This window comes from Danio rerio, chromosome 5 (assembly GCF_049306965.1).
Source record: "Danio rerio strain Tuebingen ecotype United States chromosome 5, GRCz12tu, whole genome shotgun sequence".
Lineage (NCBI taxonomy): Eukaryota > Metazoa > Chordata > Actinopteri > Cypriniformes > Danionidae > Danio > Danio rerio.
The window spans coordinates 8,909,131-8,924,846 of record NC_133180.1 but is presented as its reverse complement, the minus strand read 5'-3'; the positions used below and the strand labels follow the sequence as shown (position 1 = coordinate 8,924,846).

General features: G+C 36.6%; 2 protein-coding genes and 1 long non-coding RNA gene across 11 annotated transcripts in view; 1 reads left to right on the top strand and 2 right to left on the bottom strand.

Annotated features, from left to right (window-relative positions):
• Positions 1 to 2,616, bottom strand: part of fam111.2 (family with sequence similarity 111.2) — a 33,596-nt gene extending 30,980 nt beyond the window's left edge. For 5 of the 9 annotated variants that reach the window (XR_012406678.1, XR_012406677.1, XM_073951938.1 and 2 more), the window contains exon 1: positions 1,774 to 1,875. The gene's annotated coding sequence lies outside the window, so the exon portion shown is untranslated. Of the gene's footprint in view, positions 1 to 1,773; positions 1,876 to 2,235 lie in introns of those variants that run through there. The other 4 variants (XM_073951941.1, XM_073951939.1, XM_073951940.1 and 1 more) reach the window with 4 other exon arrangements.
• Positions 2,617 to 5,214: 2,598 nt separating this feature from the next.
• Positions 5,215 to 15,716, bottom strand: part of lmbrd2a (LMBR1 domain containing 2a) — a 34,725-nt gene continuing 24,223 nt past the window's right edge. The window contains 4 exon segments of the mRNA NM_001327914.1: positions 5,215 to 6,152; positions 9,596 to 9,695; positions 13,798 to 13,906; positions 15,326 to 15,372. Coding sequence (NP_001314843.1) covers positions 6,089 to 6,152; positions 9,596 to 9,695; positions 13,798 to 13,906; positions 15,326 to 15,372 — 320 coding nt within the window. The 3' untranslated portion in view covers positions 5,215 to 6,088.
• Positions 9,037 to 14,469, top strand: LOC141385748 (uncharacterized). The gene is made up of 3 exons (XR_012406681.1): positions 9,037 to 11,164; positions 12,365 to 12,559; positions 13,220 to 14,469. It is a non-coding gene; the product is annotated as an uncharacterized lncRNA (long non-coding RNA).

The window sequence follows — 15,716 nt, the reverse complement described above, 5'->3', positions numbered from 1 at the left end:
GGACAGGTATCTGATGTTAATGTATATAAAAGTGATCATACATGAAACACCTGAGATCAGGACAGGTATCTGATGCTACTGTATATAAAAGTGATCATACATGAAACACCTGAGATCAGGACAGGTATCTGATGCTACTGTATATAAAAGTGATCATACATGAAACCCCTGGGATCAGGACAGGTATCTGATGCTACTGTATATAATATAAAAGTGATCATACATGAAACACCTGAGATCAGGACAGGTATCTGATGCTACTGTATATAATATAAAAGTGATCATACATGAAACACCTGAGATCAGGACAGGTATCTGATGCTACTGTATATAAAAGTGATCATACATGAAACCCCTGGGATCAGGACAGGTATCTGATGTTAATGTATATAAAAGTGATCATACATGAAACACCTGAGATCAGGACAGGTATCTGATGTTAATGTATATAAAAGTGATCATACATGAAACACCTGGGATCAGGACAGGTATCTGATGTTAATGTATATAAAAGTGATCATACATGAAACACCTGAGATCAGGACAGGTATCTGATGTTACTGTATATAAAAGTGATCATACATGAAACACCTGGGATCAGGACAGGTATCTGATGCTACTGTATATAATATAAAAGTGATCATACATGAAACCCCTGGGATCAGGACAGGTATCTGATGTTACTGTTTATAAAAGTGATCATACATGAAACACCTGGGATCAGGACAGGTATCTGATGTTACTGTATATAATATAAAAGTGATCATACATGAAACACCTGAGATCAGGACAGGTATCTGATGCTACTGTATATAAAAGTGATCATACATGAAACACCTGAGATCAGGACAGGTATCTGATGCTACTGTATATAAAAGTGATCATACATGAAACACCTGGGATCAGGACAGGTATCTGATGTTACTGTATATAAAAGTGATCATACATGAAACCCCTGGGATCAGGACAGGTATCTGATGCTACTGTATATAAAAGTGATCATACATGAAACACCTGGGTTCAGGACAGGTATCTGATGTTAAATAATATAAAAGTGATCATACATGAAACACCTGAGATCAGGACAGGTATCTGATGCTACTGTATATGATATATAAAGTATTTGACACAAAAGCCCTGGGATCAGGAGATGTATCTTAAGTTATTACAGTATTAATGTAATCTGAGAGGTATCTTAAGTTAATTTGTTTAATATAACATACACTGACTTCACATGAAACACCTGCGATCAGGACAGCTATTTTAAAGTACTGCATATAAAAGGCATTGGACACGAAACCCCTGCGAATACGTACAGGTATCTGAATCAAACGGCTGTTTTCATAATCTGCGCATGATCCGTGACCTATGCAAATTCACAGATAGGCCACGCCCACTTGATGACGTAGTAGCGGTTACGCTTTACTGAAACCCCTGGAAAAAAGTGACTGCCGTTAATCATCCACAGCTAAAACACCGCTCATCCAAACTACTTAAGTGCTATTAAGTTTTACGGGGTTTAAAGTTAAACAAACTACAATGTATTTTTTTTTTGCCTTCTCGAATAAGTCACAAGATTGTATTTATACGGCTTTTGTTGGATTAATTAGTGTAAACCGCCATAACATTAACGTTACATGTCATAGTGTTCCAGTTGTTTTCGTTTGTCCATGTTTAACATATATAACTCGAATTAGTCGCTGACAAAAGTCAAAAGCTAGTCATTCACAAACAGTCCAAAGGGGAATGTTGTATATCGTGTTTAAATGTTACCTTGAGTGAGTTAAAATGAAGTTGGAGAAAGTGCGCGTCGTCTGTTTTTCAGTCTTGTGATCATATGCTGCTGTTTCGCGCGCTAACATATCAAATGTCTTCTTTAATGGCGGATAACACCAACGTTTATATTCATTTATCGCCACCTACTGAGACGGAATCAGTGTGAACAAGAGTTTGTGTATTCTCAAAAAAACATAAACTACTTATATATAATTAATTTGATCAATTCAGTTATTCTAAGCAAACAATAAACTCTGTTCCACTCCCACTTTACTAAACAGTCAAGTTTTTAAGTCACCTGTTATGTTGGAGTGAGTAAAATCAATTACAGCATGCAATTTGGAAAACTCTCTTATCTCTATTCCTCAGATATTATTTAGATGTGAACTAAAGCTGTTTTTCTGGTTTCTAAAACCGTAATAAAAGGCATAGTTCACCCAAAACTGAAAATGTACTCACCATTTAATGTAAAGACTACCCATGTTCCGTACACTTTCCGATTTTCCATGCAGTCAAACGACCCTTAAAATGTTGTTTCACATGTCCAGGACTGTGATAAAAGTAAAAAAATAATAAAAAAATCCAGTCCACAAATACGTCATTTTGTGTTTTTTCACCAAATCAGTGACATCATTTGTGAATTTGGCAATTTAGGAGTTAAAAATCCTGTAATTTTTAAACATTTAATAGTCTTGACCAGGGCTGGGGTTGATTAACAGATTTGTGCAAAAAAAAAAGAAAAAAGAAAGGAAAAATCATTTATTTGATGGATTTTTACAGCAGCTTAATTCAGTGGATGTTTTCATCATAACAAAGGGGTAGAGAATTTTAACAGTGCACAAGGATTCAAAAATAAACAGCTTGATGGCTTCAGTCACTTAGTGTAAACGAAAATGTAGCAAAATCACAATTTTTACCACATAAAAAACAGGTTTTTAACTGCAGACTTTGAATTGTGTCGCATTGGAGTTGTTCAAGGTCTCAAACTGTTTTTTTGGGGGGAGGGGATTTGGTAAGTTTTAAAACAGCCAAATCTACCATTCAGTTGTCAAGCGAATTCACTTGTTACATATGAATATCTGTTTTTACACAGGTAATTGGCTTGTTTTGTCGTCCATTTCCTTGATGCGTCCAAAACATGTTGAAGAAGGGCCGGCGCGGTTACGCAGTGGGCAGCGCTGTCGCCTCACAGCAAGAAGGTCACTGCTTCGATCCTCGGCTTGGTCAGTTGGCATTTCTGTGTAGAGTTTGCATGTTCTCCCTGTGTTGGCGTGGGTTTCCTCCGGGTGCTCCGGTTTCCCCCACAAGTCCAAAGACATGCGGTACAGGTGAATTGGGTAAAATAATTTGTCCGTAGAGTGTGAGTGTGTGTGTGTGTGTGTGTGTGTGTGTGTGTGTTTGAATGAGTGTGTATGAATGTTTCCTAGTGATGGGTTGTAGCTGGACGGGCATCCGCTGTGTAAAACATAATGCTGGATAAGTTGGCGGTTCATTCTGCTGTGGCAACCCCTGATTAATAAAGGGATTAAGCTGAAAAGAAAATAAACGAATGAATTTTCTAAGAAAAGGACAAAAAAACAAACAAAATAATCCAGTGGTGGGCAAACTTTGTCAAACCGAGTTTGGACACCCCTAGTCTAAAACCAGTGTGATTAAAACAGGGCTGTCCAAACTCGGTGCTGGAGGGCCGGTGTCCTGGAGAGTTTAGCTCCAACCCTAATCAAACACACCTGAACCAGCTAATTAAGCTATTTCCAGGTCTACTAGAATCTTCCTAGCAGGTGTGTTCGAGCAAGTTGGAGCTAAACTCAGCAGGATCCAGGAACCAAGTTTGGACACCCCTGGATTAAAAACTCTCTCACTTCTCTACAGTGCAGTGACCGGGATGCCCTGTAGGTGGCAGCATAGTAGGGGAAAACAACAGGTCAAAGATGTAAATTGTTGAATGTTTGTTTATTCTCTCATATTTATTTGTATTTATTTAAAATATTCATCACTGTCAATCATGTCACGTGATTTAATCAGTTAATACAGGTGTTTCAGTTTAAATAAAATGCCTATGTCAGTCAGTGTAACTGCACTAGAAAAAGTGCAAGTGAAATGTCATGTGTGTCATTCTACACGTTAATAACGCTGAGCTAAAAGAACTCTGTTAACATAAAGGGGATTTTTTTTCCTTTAAAATATTGAAAACCCACAAGAACAGTGTTTTATATTTTGCTGACATACTTGCATTATCCCAAATGTTTCGAAAAATGTTCAAATCCCAAGAAATGTGGTGTAAATTACATACTGTGTGCCTTTAAATAGAAAATGAAAGGTTCCGACAGCAGCATTGAGCTATTTTTCTTTCCACCAAGTTCAACACAACTGCACAGAAAGATAGTAAAGGTCTCTTTTATTTGAGGTATTGAGGAAATGCGAAAAAAGGGCACAAAATAAAAGAAAATAATTATAAAACCAGCTTCTGTATCATCCCCGAAATAAACAAAAGCACTTCCTTCATTATCCTTTAACATGTCAGTAGCATCTGGCAATTAATTAATATAAATTCAGGGAGGTTTATAATAAATAAAGTAAAACAGCATTCATGTTTTCAGAAAAGAACTGAAGTTTACAGTACAAAACCAGAGATGTACAGCCAAAACCTGTACCCTTTATATAGTCGGATCTGTTAAATAATGAATGATTAAACTAAAACAGTCAAACAGAAAGACAGAAGCATTTCCTCTTGGTGATTTACTGGTCGAACAGATTCCCATCCTGAAGTTCAAAGGTCAGAGTAGTGTTGTCACAATCCTGGAATTTGACACCAATCGGAGTTCTTAAACAGCGCTGATTTGCCATTGTGTTCACATGCTCAACAGAAATGACTGTGATTGGCCGTGAAGGTCATCCGTTCACTGAACTCACCGATGTTTACTGCGTGTAACCACAGATACAGGGACACTGGCGTGTTTTAAAGCCGCAAAGATAAGTTGATTAATCAGCGGATCACTCGTATGTCAGCTTATAAAGGTCATCAGTTCACCGAACTCACCGGTTTACAGTTCACCGTTTACTGAGTGTAACAACAGATACAGGGACACTGGCGTGTTTTAAAACCACAACGATCAGCTGGTCTGTTTAAAAGCTGACATACAAGTTATCTGCTGATTAATTGACTGATCTTCACGGCTTTAAAACACTCCTGTATCCTTGTATCTGTGGTTACACTCAGTAAACAGCGGTGAGTTCACTGAATGACCTTCACGGCCAATCACAGTCATTTCTGTTGAGCACGTGAACACAATGGCAAATCAGCTGTTTAAGAATTTGCTCAGCAGCGCTCAAATGTTAGCGGGAAATGGATGTTTTTAAAAATTTTGTACCGATTGGTATCGAATTCCAGTATCATGATCAACACTAGGTCAGAGGTCAAATAGAACTAGGGTTTTTATGATACTGGAATTTGGTACCAATAAATACAGAATTTAAAAAAAAAACGTCCATTTCCTGCTAACATTTGAGCCCAGTTGAACGTGTTCTTAAACATTCACTGATTAACCGGAATCATCCACGTTCTTAAGTGTTTTAAAGCTGTAGATTGTTCATACAGCATGTCAGCTTATAGACAAACCACCTGATCGACATGACTTTGAAATGCTCCAGTGTCCTTTTATCCGTGGTTACATATGCCCGATCAGTCATTTCTGTTCAGCATGTGAACACAATGGTAAATCAGCGCTGTTTAGGAACGCGCTCAACAACGCTCAAATGTTAGCGGAAAATGGAAGTTTTTAAAATTTTAGTATCGAATTCCAATATCGTGACAACGCTAGATCAGACGTCACAATAGAGCACAAAGGTCAGAGTGTGAGCTAGATTCCGACTCATTCCAAAAACATCCCTTAAATACATTTTCATCGCAAATAGAATGTTCAAAAGTTCTAAACAGGATTCTAAAGAATGTTTCAAAAATTCAAAATAGCATTCTAAAGCAAACCTAACCCTTTTCTTTCCCTTTTCAGCCACATAATAATAATAAAGATCTTCAACATAAAATATAACCGTCTCTGCCGTGAGGATGCCACACTAGTCAGTGCACCACAACCATGATTCTACAGCAGATTTGGCTTCATCTGGAAGTAAAGGGGCAATGGATGGATGTAAGACACACACACACACACACACACACCATACATACACACACACACAAATCATTAGAGAAAGACAAGTGAGCATTACAGCTGCAGTCTCTAAATGGACACTTCAGGAAAAGTGTGAAGATTTAAAAAGTGCAAACAAGTTCCCTTCAGTGTTCTGCTTGTTCTTATACATCATCAAAGATGCGGGTGCGAGATGCAGACGTGGAGAGGTAATGTCCTCCAGGGTACCTACAGAAAGACAATTACATACAGTTGAATGCAAAATTAATATTTTTATTAGAATTGTTACATTTTATTATATTATAATTTTATCGTTTTATTATTTTATATATATATATATATATATATATATATATATATATATATATATATATATATATATATATATTATTACATACATATTATTATTATTATAACTTTTAAATCTTTTTCAAATATTTCTCAAGTGATGTTTAACAGAGCAAGTGAATTTTCACTGTATTTTCTATCATGTTTTGAATCTGGAGAGTTTTATTTCTTTTTGTTTCATTCATTTACTCATGGCTTAGTCCCTTTATTCATCAGGGGTCGCCACAGGGGAATGAACCGCCAACTCATCCAGCATATGTTTTACACAGCGGATGCCTTTCCAGCTGCAACCCAGTACTGGGAAACACCCATTCACACACACACACACACACACACACACACACACACACACACACACACACACACACACACACACACACACAGACAGACAGACAGACAGACAGACAGACAGTACACTACAGTCAATTGAGCTAATTCTATTCAATTCAATGAGCTAAGCTATTCAATTCACCTATAGCGCATGAGTTTGGACTGTGGGGAAAACCCACGCCAACACTGGGAGAACATGCAAACTCCACACTGAAATGCCAACTGACCCAGCCGGGACTCGAATCAGTGACCTTCTTGTAGTGAGGCGACTGTGATTTCCACTAAGCCACCGTGTCGCCCCTTCCTTTAGTTAGACTGAAATTAAATCATTTTTAAGGTCAATATTATTAGCCCTCTTAAAATATGAGATTTGTTCGATTGGCTAAAGCAGGGGGTTCTAAAACTTTTTAGCCTGCGACCAAAATCAATGTGCTGCATCTGACACTACTGCTGTGTCTTTAATATAATGTAATTACCCCAGGGGTTAGGGTTAAAAAATAAAAATCAAATAAAAAAAAATCAAAAGGTTGATGACTTTTTATTTGCATGTTGTTTATGTAATGTTTATTATTAACATGTTAACAATGACTACGTTTACATAAACTTCAGTAATCTAATGATTTCCCTTAATCTGAATAAGACAATAATATGATTAATGTGTTTACATCATGAGGTGCTTTTTGAATGTTCCTTTCATGAACCTGTTTCACATGTTATAGCACATAATTTGATTAACGTCATTGTGTCATCGCGCTATCCACGTTTCCTCGGAGCCGTGTGTATATGGACTATCCTGTTGCAAAATGCATCGAAAATCAACATACTCCATACTCATATCGGCATACTCCACATGCCCTAATTCCGTTTCTGTTTAGTTCGATTATGACCTTAGTCGGAGGTAATAAATTATTAAGTTAATCAAAAATCGCTGTTAGACTCTTAATCAGAGTATTGTTTTAATCGCATTCAAATCTGATTATTGATGTTCATATAAACTTTCTCATTGTCAATATTTACTACTATTTTGTTCTTCAGTAGGTTATGGATAAAATATGGTCCTTCTAATAGTTCAATAAAATAAATTTGATTTTTGGTAATTGCCAAGCGACCATACCCCCCCACCCCCCTCTCATGGTCCCACGACACACCAGGGGATCTCGACCACTTTGGGAACCACTGGGCTAAAGAACAAACCACTTGTGTCCAACAACTTACCTAGTTAACCTAATTAACCTAGTTAAATGTCACTTTAAGCTTAATACTAGTATCTTGAAAAATATCTAGTCAAATATTATGTACTGTCATCATGACAGTGGACAAAATAATTGGTTAATAGTTATTAAAACTATTATGTTTTACAAATGTGTTGGAAAAAAATATTCACTTTATTAAACAGCACTTTGGATGCATTAAAAACATGAAATAATGAAATAAAAGAACATTTACAACATTATTATTTGGGCAAAACATTACACTGTAATTCTAATCCCATACTTATATAGTCTTAGAAGTGGATGTCAAGTGTCAAATAAATGGTCAAAAGTATGCTATGTTAATCTAGATCTATCCATCTATGGCCTGGTTTCACACACAGGATTTCGATTAAACCAGAATTAGGCCATCTTGAAGAAATTTCAGTCATCTTTTAAAATATGCCTTAGAAAATGATTCTTACAGGTTGATGGTGTCCATTAACTAGATAAAAGGCACTGGTGATATATTTTAAGATCAGGCAGTGAAAGTTTCCTTTAATTGAAACAGCTCTGACTATAGTTAACTTTGTGTGTGAAACCAGGGTTATGTTCTTTCTTTCTTTCTTTCTTTCTTTCTTTCTTTCTTTCTTTCTTTCTTTCTTTCTTTCTTTCTTTCTTTCTTTCTTTCTTTCTTTCTTTCTTTCTTTCTTTCTTTCTTTCTTTCTTTGTTTCTATCTATCTATCTATCTATCTATCTATCTATCTATCTATCTATCTATCTATCTATCTATCTATCTATCTATCTATCTATCTATCTATCTATCTATCTATCCATTTGTCTATCTATCTATCCATTTGTCTATCTATCTATCTATCTATCTATCTATCTATCTATCTATCTATCTATCTATCTATCTATCTATCTATCTATCTATCTATCTATCTATCTATCTATCTATCTATCTATCAACTGTTTTTATCTATCTATCTATCTATCTATCTATCAACTGTTTTTATCTATCTATCTATCTATCTATCTATCTATCTATCTATCTATCTATCTATCTATCTATCTATCTATCTATCTATCTATCTATCTATCTATCTATCTATCTATCTATCTATCTATCTATCTATCTGTCTATCTATCTATCCATCTATCCATTTGTCTATCTATCTATCTATCTATCTATCTATCTATCTATCTATCTATCTATCTATCTATCTATCTATCTATCTATCTATCTATCTATCTATCTATCTATCTATCTATCTATCTATCTATCTGTCTATCTATCCATTTGTCTATCTATCTATCCATTTGTCTATCTATCTATCTATCTATCTATCTATCTATCTATCTATCTATCTATCTATCTATCTATCTATCTATCTATCTATCTATCTATCTATCTATCAAAGCTAAACATAATCTACATGAACTAATGTGTGTATATAATAAAAATATGCAAAACATCTAAATGAGTGATTTTCTTATTCTCACCTGTGACTTTAGCATCTGTTCAGTTAAATAATGTATGATTCAACAACATCGTCAAACATGAGACAAAAGCATTTACTTTGGATATATGAGTAATGTCATATTAATAAAAAAACAAAATAGTTAAATAATTTTCTATTAAAACAATGAAATATATGACATTCAAGGTTATATAATATGTACTTTTCAATAATGTTTAGAGTGACTGGATCAGAAAAACGTTCTTGAGTTTTACTTTGAACATGCTCTTATTTTCCGCAATATAATGAGTTTATATAGTGGGATATAATCATACAGACCTCCTGTTGTCTGTTTCCAGCGGTTCTTCTCCATTAAAGTCCAACGGTTCAACGTCTTGTAGTAATTCAGCCTTGTCGTTTCGATCTCTTCTAGACGGAGCTACACACACACACACACACACAAAACCTTGTCACATTTGAGAGAAGCAGAACTTTCGACCAACAGATGATTTTGAGCTGAGTCTCAAAACTGTCATGCAATATGGGAGATGTAGTTTATAGTCAACATTCGATTTAAGGCAGAATGGATTTGTATTATAATCCTGGGTTCACTCCAAATTTCGAAGCACCAAGTCACTTAGTCTAGTTTACTCATGGGATATTTTTTGAGTTGAATATCTTAAACTTGTGCGATAGAAGCAAATTCTGTGTGTTCACAGCAGAAAAAAAAGAACTAATAATAATAATAAAAACCAAAACGCATCATTCGCACTGCCCAGTTTGCAATGGCTTCTCATGTAATTTAGTTGCACAAAGATTTAAATTTGCACAAAATTATGCTATCTGCTTGCTAAGTCGTGACATATGGAATACTGTTTCCTGGTCCAAGCCACCACTCACTTTATGACCAATACAATCGTAATTTCTGAAAGTATTACAGAACTTTGTAAACGTTTATTATTCCCATTTGTTGAGTCTCCCTATACAGTTGTATATAGCGCTTGGACTCGGAAGCCGCTTCACGTGACGTCACACTTAACAAGTGGATGTTTACCTATATATATCCATTTATGGCCTGGTTTCACAGACAGGCTTAGATTAAACCAGAATTAGGCCATCTTGAAGATCTTAAAGTAATCTTTTCAAATATGCCTTAGAAAACAATTATTACTGGTGTCCAATTTGAAACAAATTAACAAGACAAAAGTGCACTAATTTATTTTAAGATCAAGATTTTAACAACAGCATAGATTTTTATTTATAATGCTGGGTTTACACCAAAAGCACCTTGTCCCTCACTCATTAGAATCAGGGTTCCCACTCTTTCATGGACACCAAATTCAAGGACTTTTTAAAATCATAAATAGTTTAAATCGATTACCTCTGTAATTCACACCCCCAGCATTTAGCGTCATCAAAGTCCTTCCTGTAATTAACATTTCACTTACACTTAATATTTACATCAAAATGTGATAATGATGATGTTTTGAATGTCATTTTTAAAAATGTTGACCATTTTAAACAACAATATTAAAGTCATGCTTAAAGAGGTGAATTCTTTACTGGCGATATTCAAATGCAGTTTCTGACATATTGATAAAATGCATTATTTGCAGGTAGCATAGAATTCTGGCACAGCAGGCATCATCCGGCACTGGCATACAGCATGTGGGCCAAACATGGCCCGGGTTTGGCAGAGGTGGCACTGTCTTTAAGGCAGCACACAAGATTTGGGCCGGATGTAAAATGTAGTATTTGGCCCAGATGTTAAAAATTAATATGTGGACCATGTAAGTTTTGCCTGTCTTGACCCACATTTAAAATATATTACAATAATTTTTGAAAAAAAATCTACCAATCAGTTCGCTTTGAGAAAAAAGCATGCCCATAGTGTGCCAAAAGCTCAATGCTTTTTCAGGGCTCGAAATTGCGACCATTTTGGTCGCATATGCGCCCGAAATTTTATCTATGTGACCTTAAAATATATTTGAGAGCATTTCTGCGAGTGCTTAAAATTGTTGTGTGCGACCAGTTTTTCTGCAAAATGTTCACCACATGCGCGGATTCGGGAGGCATTCACGCAGAATGCATCTCTGCACTTGAAACGCACCGCTCAGGAATGGTTTAAAACAGTTGTCATGTCAACTTGCTGCAGTAAACAAATCCAAGTCCGTAATGCTTGCCCCGCCTTCGTGCTCTTCTTATTGGCCCACTGCTCTAGCACTGAACGCGAATGATTGGTTAATATCAGCTGTCAATCACTCAGCGCCTTGTGGCTTGGGATGACAGAGAAAGCTGCAACCGCGAAAAATTGTAAAGCGCTGAAGATGAGAATGAAGACAACACTGACAGATTTAGTTTTAGAAACCATGGCATCTAAAGTTACAAATAATGACACATCTTACTAGTGATTATGTGCTGAATGTTAATCAACCATCTACACTTTTCCAAGAGTGGATAAAAGACTTCCGTTGGCTTCAAGTCCGCTATGAAAAGTCTGTGGGATGGAGTTTTCAGGTAACTGTTTGCCACATCTAGCACGAGAGCTTCTGTTTAATCCTTCAGATAATCGCCAGATACTGTCCGCCGTGCAAGTAGCAGCTATATGTCAAATTTAACACCACGTACACCATCGCAGACAGGCTTGAAACATAAACTAACATCGCTACTCCTAAAAAAAAAAACGGTATTGCTATTAACATGTATGCATATAATAAGGTACAGTATGTGTCAAAAGCATCAGTGCAATATCTGACAGCACTTGTGAGAACAGCACAGTTTTACCGTTAACAGATTCATTCAAGCAGTGCGTGCAGGGCCGGTGAGCGCTCCGTGTATGTTTTGGTCACTCAGTTCTGTTATAAAAATATATTTTCTTGTGATAACGGGATTTCGTCGAGACATATTTTCCTCACGCTTACATATATGTATAAATTTTTTTTGCTTGTTAGTTTGATTAGTGTTGATTTCAAATTCAATAAATATGTTTGTATAAACCTTGTAGTAACGGTGCTCATAATTGGTGGGTGCGACTAAATTTTGACTGATGCGCCTAAATTTTTTAAGTTAGTAGCACCGGTGCTACCAAGCAAAAAGCTTAATTTCGAGCCCTGTTTGTGGGTTATCAATTTCATTGCAATCGGCGCACACCAACATATTCAGCTCAGGCCCAGTTATGAGTTATTAACTTGGCCGTGACTTGACCCAAATATGTCCATGTTTGGCCCTTGTCTGGAAGCCAGACTTGGTTCAGTCATGTACCGTAATTCACTGCTAAGCAAAACCTGATTTGTGTGGGCCAGGGTTTTTCAAAATCTATGACAGTGGGCCTCCCTTTTGACACAACTTATCCTTTGGCGCCCCCCTCCTCCCAAACACGCACGCACACACGCGCACACACACACACACACACACACACACACACACACACACACACACACAAAAATTCTGGAGGTTTTCCTGCTACCTCATCATGCTTGGTTTTAAGGTGTCGCCGAAGTTTAGCGGGTCTCATGCTGTCATTAGCCAAAATATCTTGACAAACCACACATAAAGTTCGTGGTTCATCAGCTGGTCCTGTCCACGTAAATCCTAAACTCAAATACTGATCATCATATCGTCGTCTTTTGGGTTTAAGCCCTGAGCTTGAAGGCTTTGAATCGGGGGGTCTCAGAAACCGATCCATTGTATTAGCAGGCATATACCTGTATTGGCGGGCTTGCCAAACAGAAGCGAATTCACAGCTATGCCTTCTGGGTAAAAAAGGTTTTCTTATTTTTGACGTAATATTTTTTTAGCTTTGTTTAAATAAAACGTTTTAAAATTATAAAAAATACATATAATAATTAAACTTAAGTATATTTTTATTATATAATATTTTTTCCCGCGCCTCCCCTGACATGCTCTGGCGCCCCCCAGGGGAGGCGCGACTCACACTTTGAAAACCCCTGGTGTGGGCCATAGCTGGGCCAGAGAAATTTTCCTATGTGGGTTGTTATAGTTCATTGAGATTTAAGATTATTAAATTAAGAATTTCTTCAGTTTTTTTTCGTTCAGGCGTTAAAAAGCAGTATAGTACAATTGGTGAAATAACCGCATAATCTTTAAATTCAAGCACTTTCAAGGACCTGTGTTTGTTTTTAAGTACTTTCCAGACCTTGAATTCATATATCTGAAAATCAAGCACTTGGAAGTACTTCCAAGAAGTGTGGGAACCCTGTAGAATAGATTTCTCATGGGATGCTATTCGCCTCAAGCGAATTTTCAGCTCAAGTTAAATATGAAAAGACACAATTGAAATGGATTCTGCATGTTCGCAATCCCAGCAAACACATCGCACATCATTCACACCACCCAGTTTGCATTGACTTTGCATTTAATCTACTTGCACAAATACTTAAATTCACATTTGGTGAGAATCATATGCTCTCATGGTCCACATAAATTAATACAAGTTTGGCAGCCCTAATATAACTCTATTATTGCTCAATGCATTTTGCAGTAGCGCTTTCAATACAGTGTTTTTGTGAGGCGTGCATCACCTCTGCTTGGTTCTGTGCTGGATCCATCCGTCTCCTTCAGCTCAGAGTAAGCATTTCTGTTCCTCCCGCTGTATCTTTCCCTCTGTTCACCATAGCGTTCCCTCCATTCCTGACAGAGACACAATGAACAAGGGTTTAGACAGGCATTAGTGTTGATTTATTCTCATCACTGATTGAGAGGCAGTTTAGGCAAGACAAGTTTATTTATATACAGTTGAAGTCTGAATTATTAGCCTCCTGTTTATTAGTTTTTATTTTATGTAGTGGTGAGAGTTGTGCGTGGCTTTCATTGCAGTGTAAACAGTGTAAACAAAAGCTATGTTAGACGAATTATAACAAACTATTAAAATGTATGTATGAACTCAAATGATAACAACAGTTTATTTAAATACTTAGCTAATATAAAGCTTAAATTTACATTAGACGTGATAACAGTGAAACCATGATTATTCTTCAGAATCGTACAACCAAAATCTATAATTGTTGCATCCCTAATTGTTATGCAGTTCAAAACATAACATATGAACATATCTGGGCGAGGCAGTGGCGCAGTAGGTAGTGCTGTCGCCTCACAGCAAGAAGGTCGCTGGTTCAAACCTCGGCTCAGTTGGCGTTTCTGTGTGGAGTTTGCATGTTCTCCCTGCCTTCGCGTGGGTTTCTTCCGGGTGCTCCGGTTTCCCCCACAGTCCAAAGACATGTGGTACAGGTGAAATGGGTAGGCTAAATTGTCCGTAGCGTGTGCGTGTGAATGTGTGTGTAGATGTTTCCCAGAGATGGGTTGCGGCTGGAAGGGCATCCGCTGTGTAAAAACTTGCTGGATAAGTTGGCGGTTAATTCCGCTGTGGCGACCCCGGATTAATAAAGGGACTAAGTCGACAAGAAAATGAATGAATGAATGAACATATCTGAATGTAGAAGAAGCCTGCAATGCACTGCCTTTGTTGTGTTTTGAAATGCAACATTTGAATGTTTGTTAAAAAAAAAAGCCTATTGTACAATGCACTGATTTTATTCATTCATTCATTCATTTTCTTGTCGGCTTGGTCCCTTTATTAATCCGGGGTCGCCACAGCGGAATGAACCGCCAACTTATACTAGAGGGAAGGGCGGCAGGCCCTTTACACAAATCTTCCAACTACCTATGGCGCTATTTTAATGACAAATGTCATTAGTCTGTTTGTTCTGTAGACAATCAAAAAAAAAATTTATATTGCTAATAATTGTGACCTTAAAATGGTTTTAAAAAAATAAAAACTGCTTATTCTAGTCGAAATAAAAACAAATAAGAATTTCTCTAGAAGAAAAAATACTATAGGAAATACTGTGAAAAATTTCTTGCTCTGTTAAACATCATTTGGGAAATATTTGGAAAAGAAAAAAAAATTTCACAGGAGGGCAAATCATTTCATACACAATGGTAATTCAAAGTGCTTTACATAAACAAGAATAAAGGAAACATACGAGGAATAAAAAAAGCAAAGAATTCAAATGATTAAAAACAAAATGGGTTTAAAAGGATCAAACTCACTCTCCGTCTGCTCTCGCCGTCCTCTGTTCTCTGACGCTTTCTTCTTTCTGAAAATGAAGACATTTTACAGCATTTTACAAAAACAATGATATGGCTTGACACGTGCAGTTTGCTGTCCTGTATTTGTTTCTGAAATATGCAAGATAAGACTGAAGCAGCTTTTAAAAAGCCTAGTGACCTTTCATTTACGTCAAAGGCTCAACGCACCCCTTAAGGTGAACCGTATGCTATGCTATTACATCAGGGTATATGCAGGAGTCCTAAAGGTAATTTCAATACCTTTTAAAGACTTTTTAAAGACCTTCTCAGAATATTTTAAGACCTCATCGCCACTTCAAGTTCTAATCAGTATCAAACCTTTAATTTAATAATCGGTTGTTAATAAACAGTT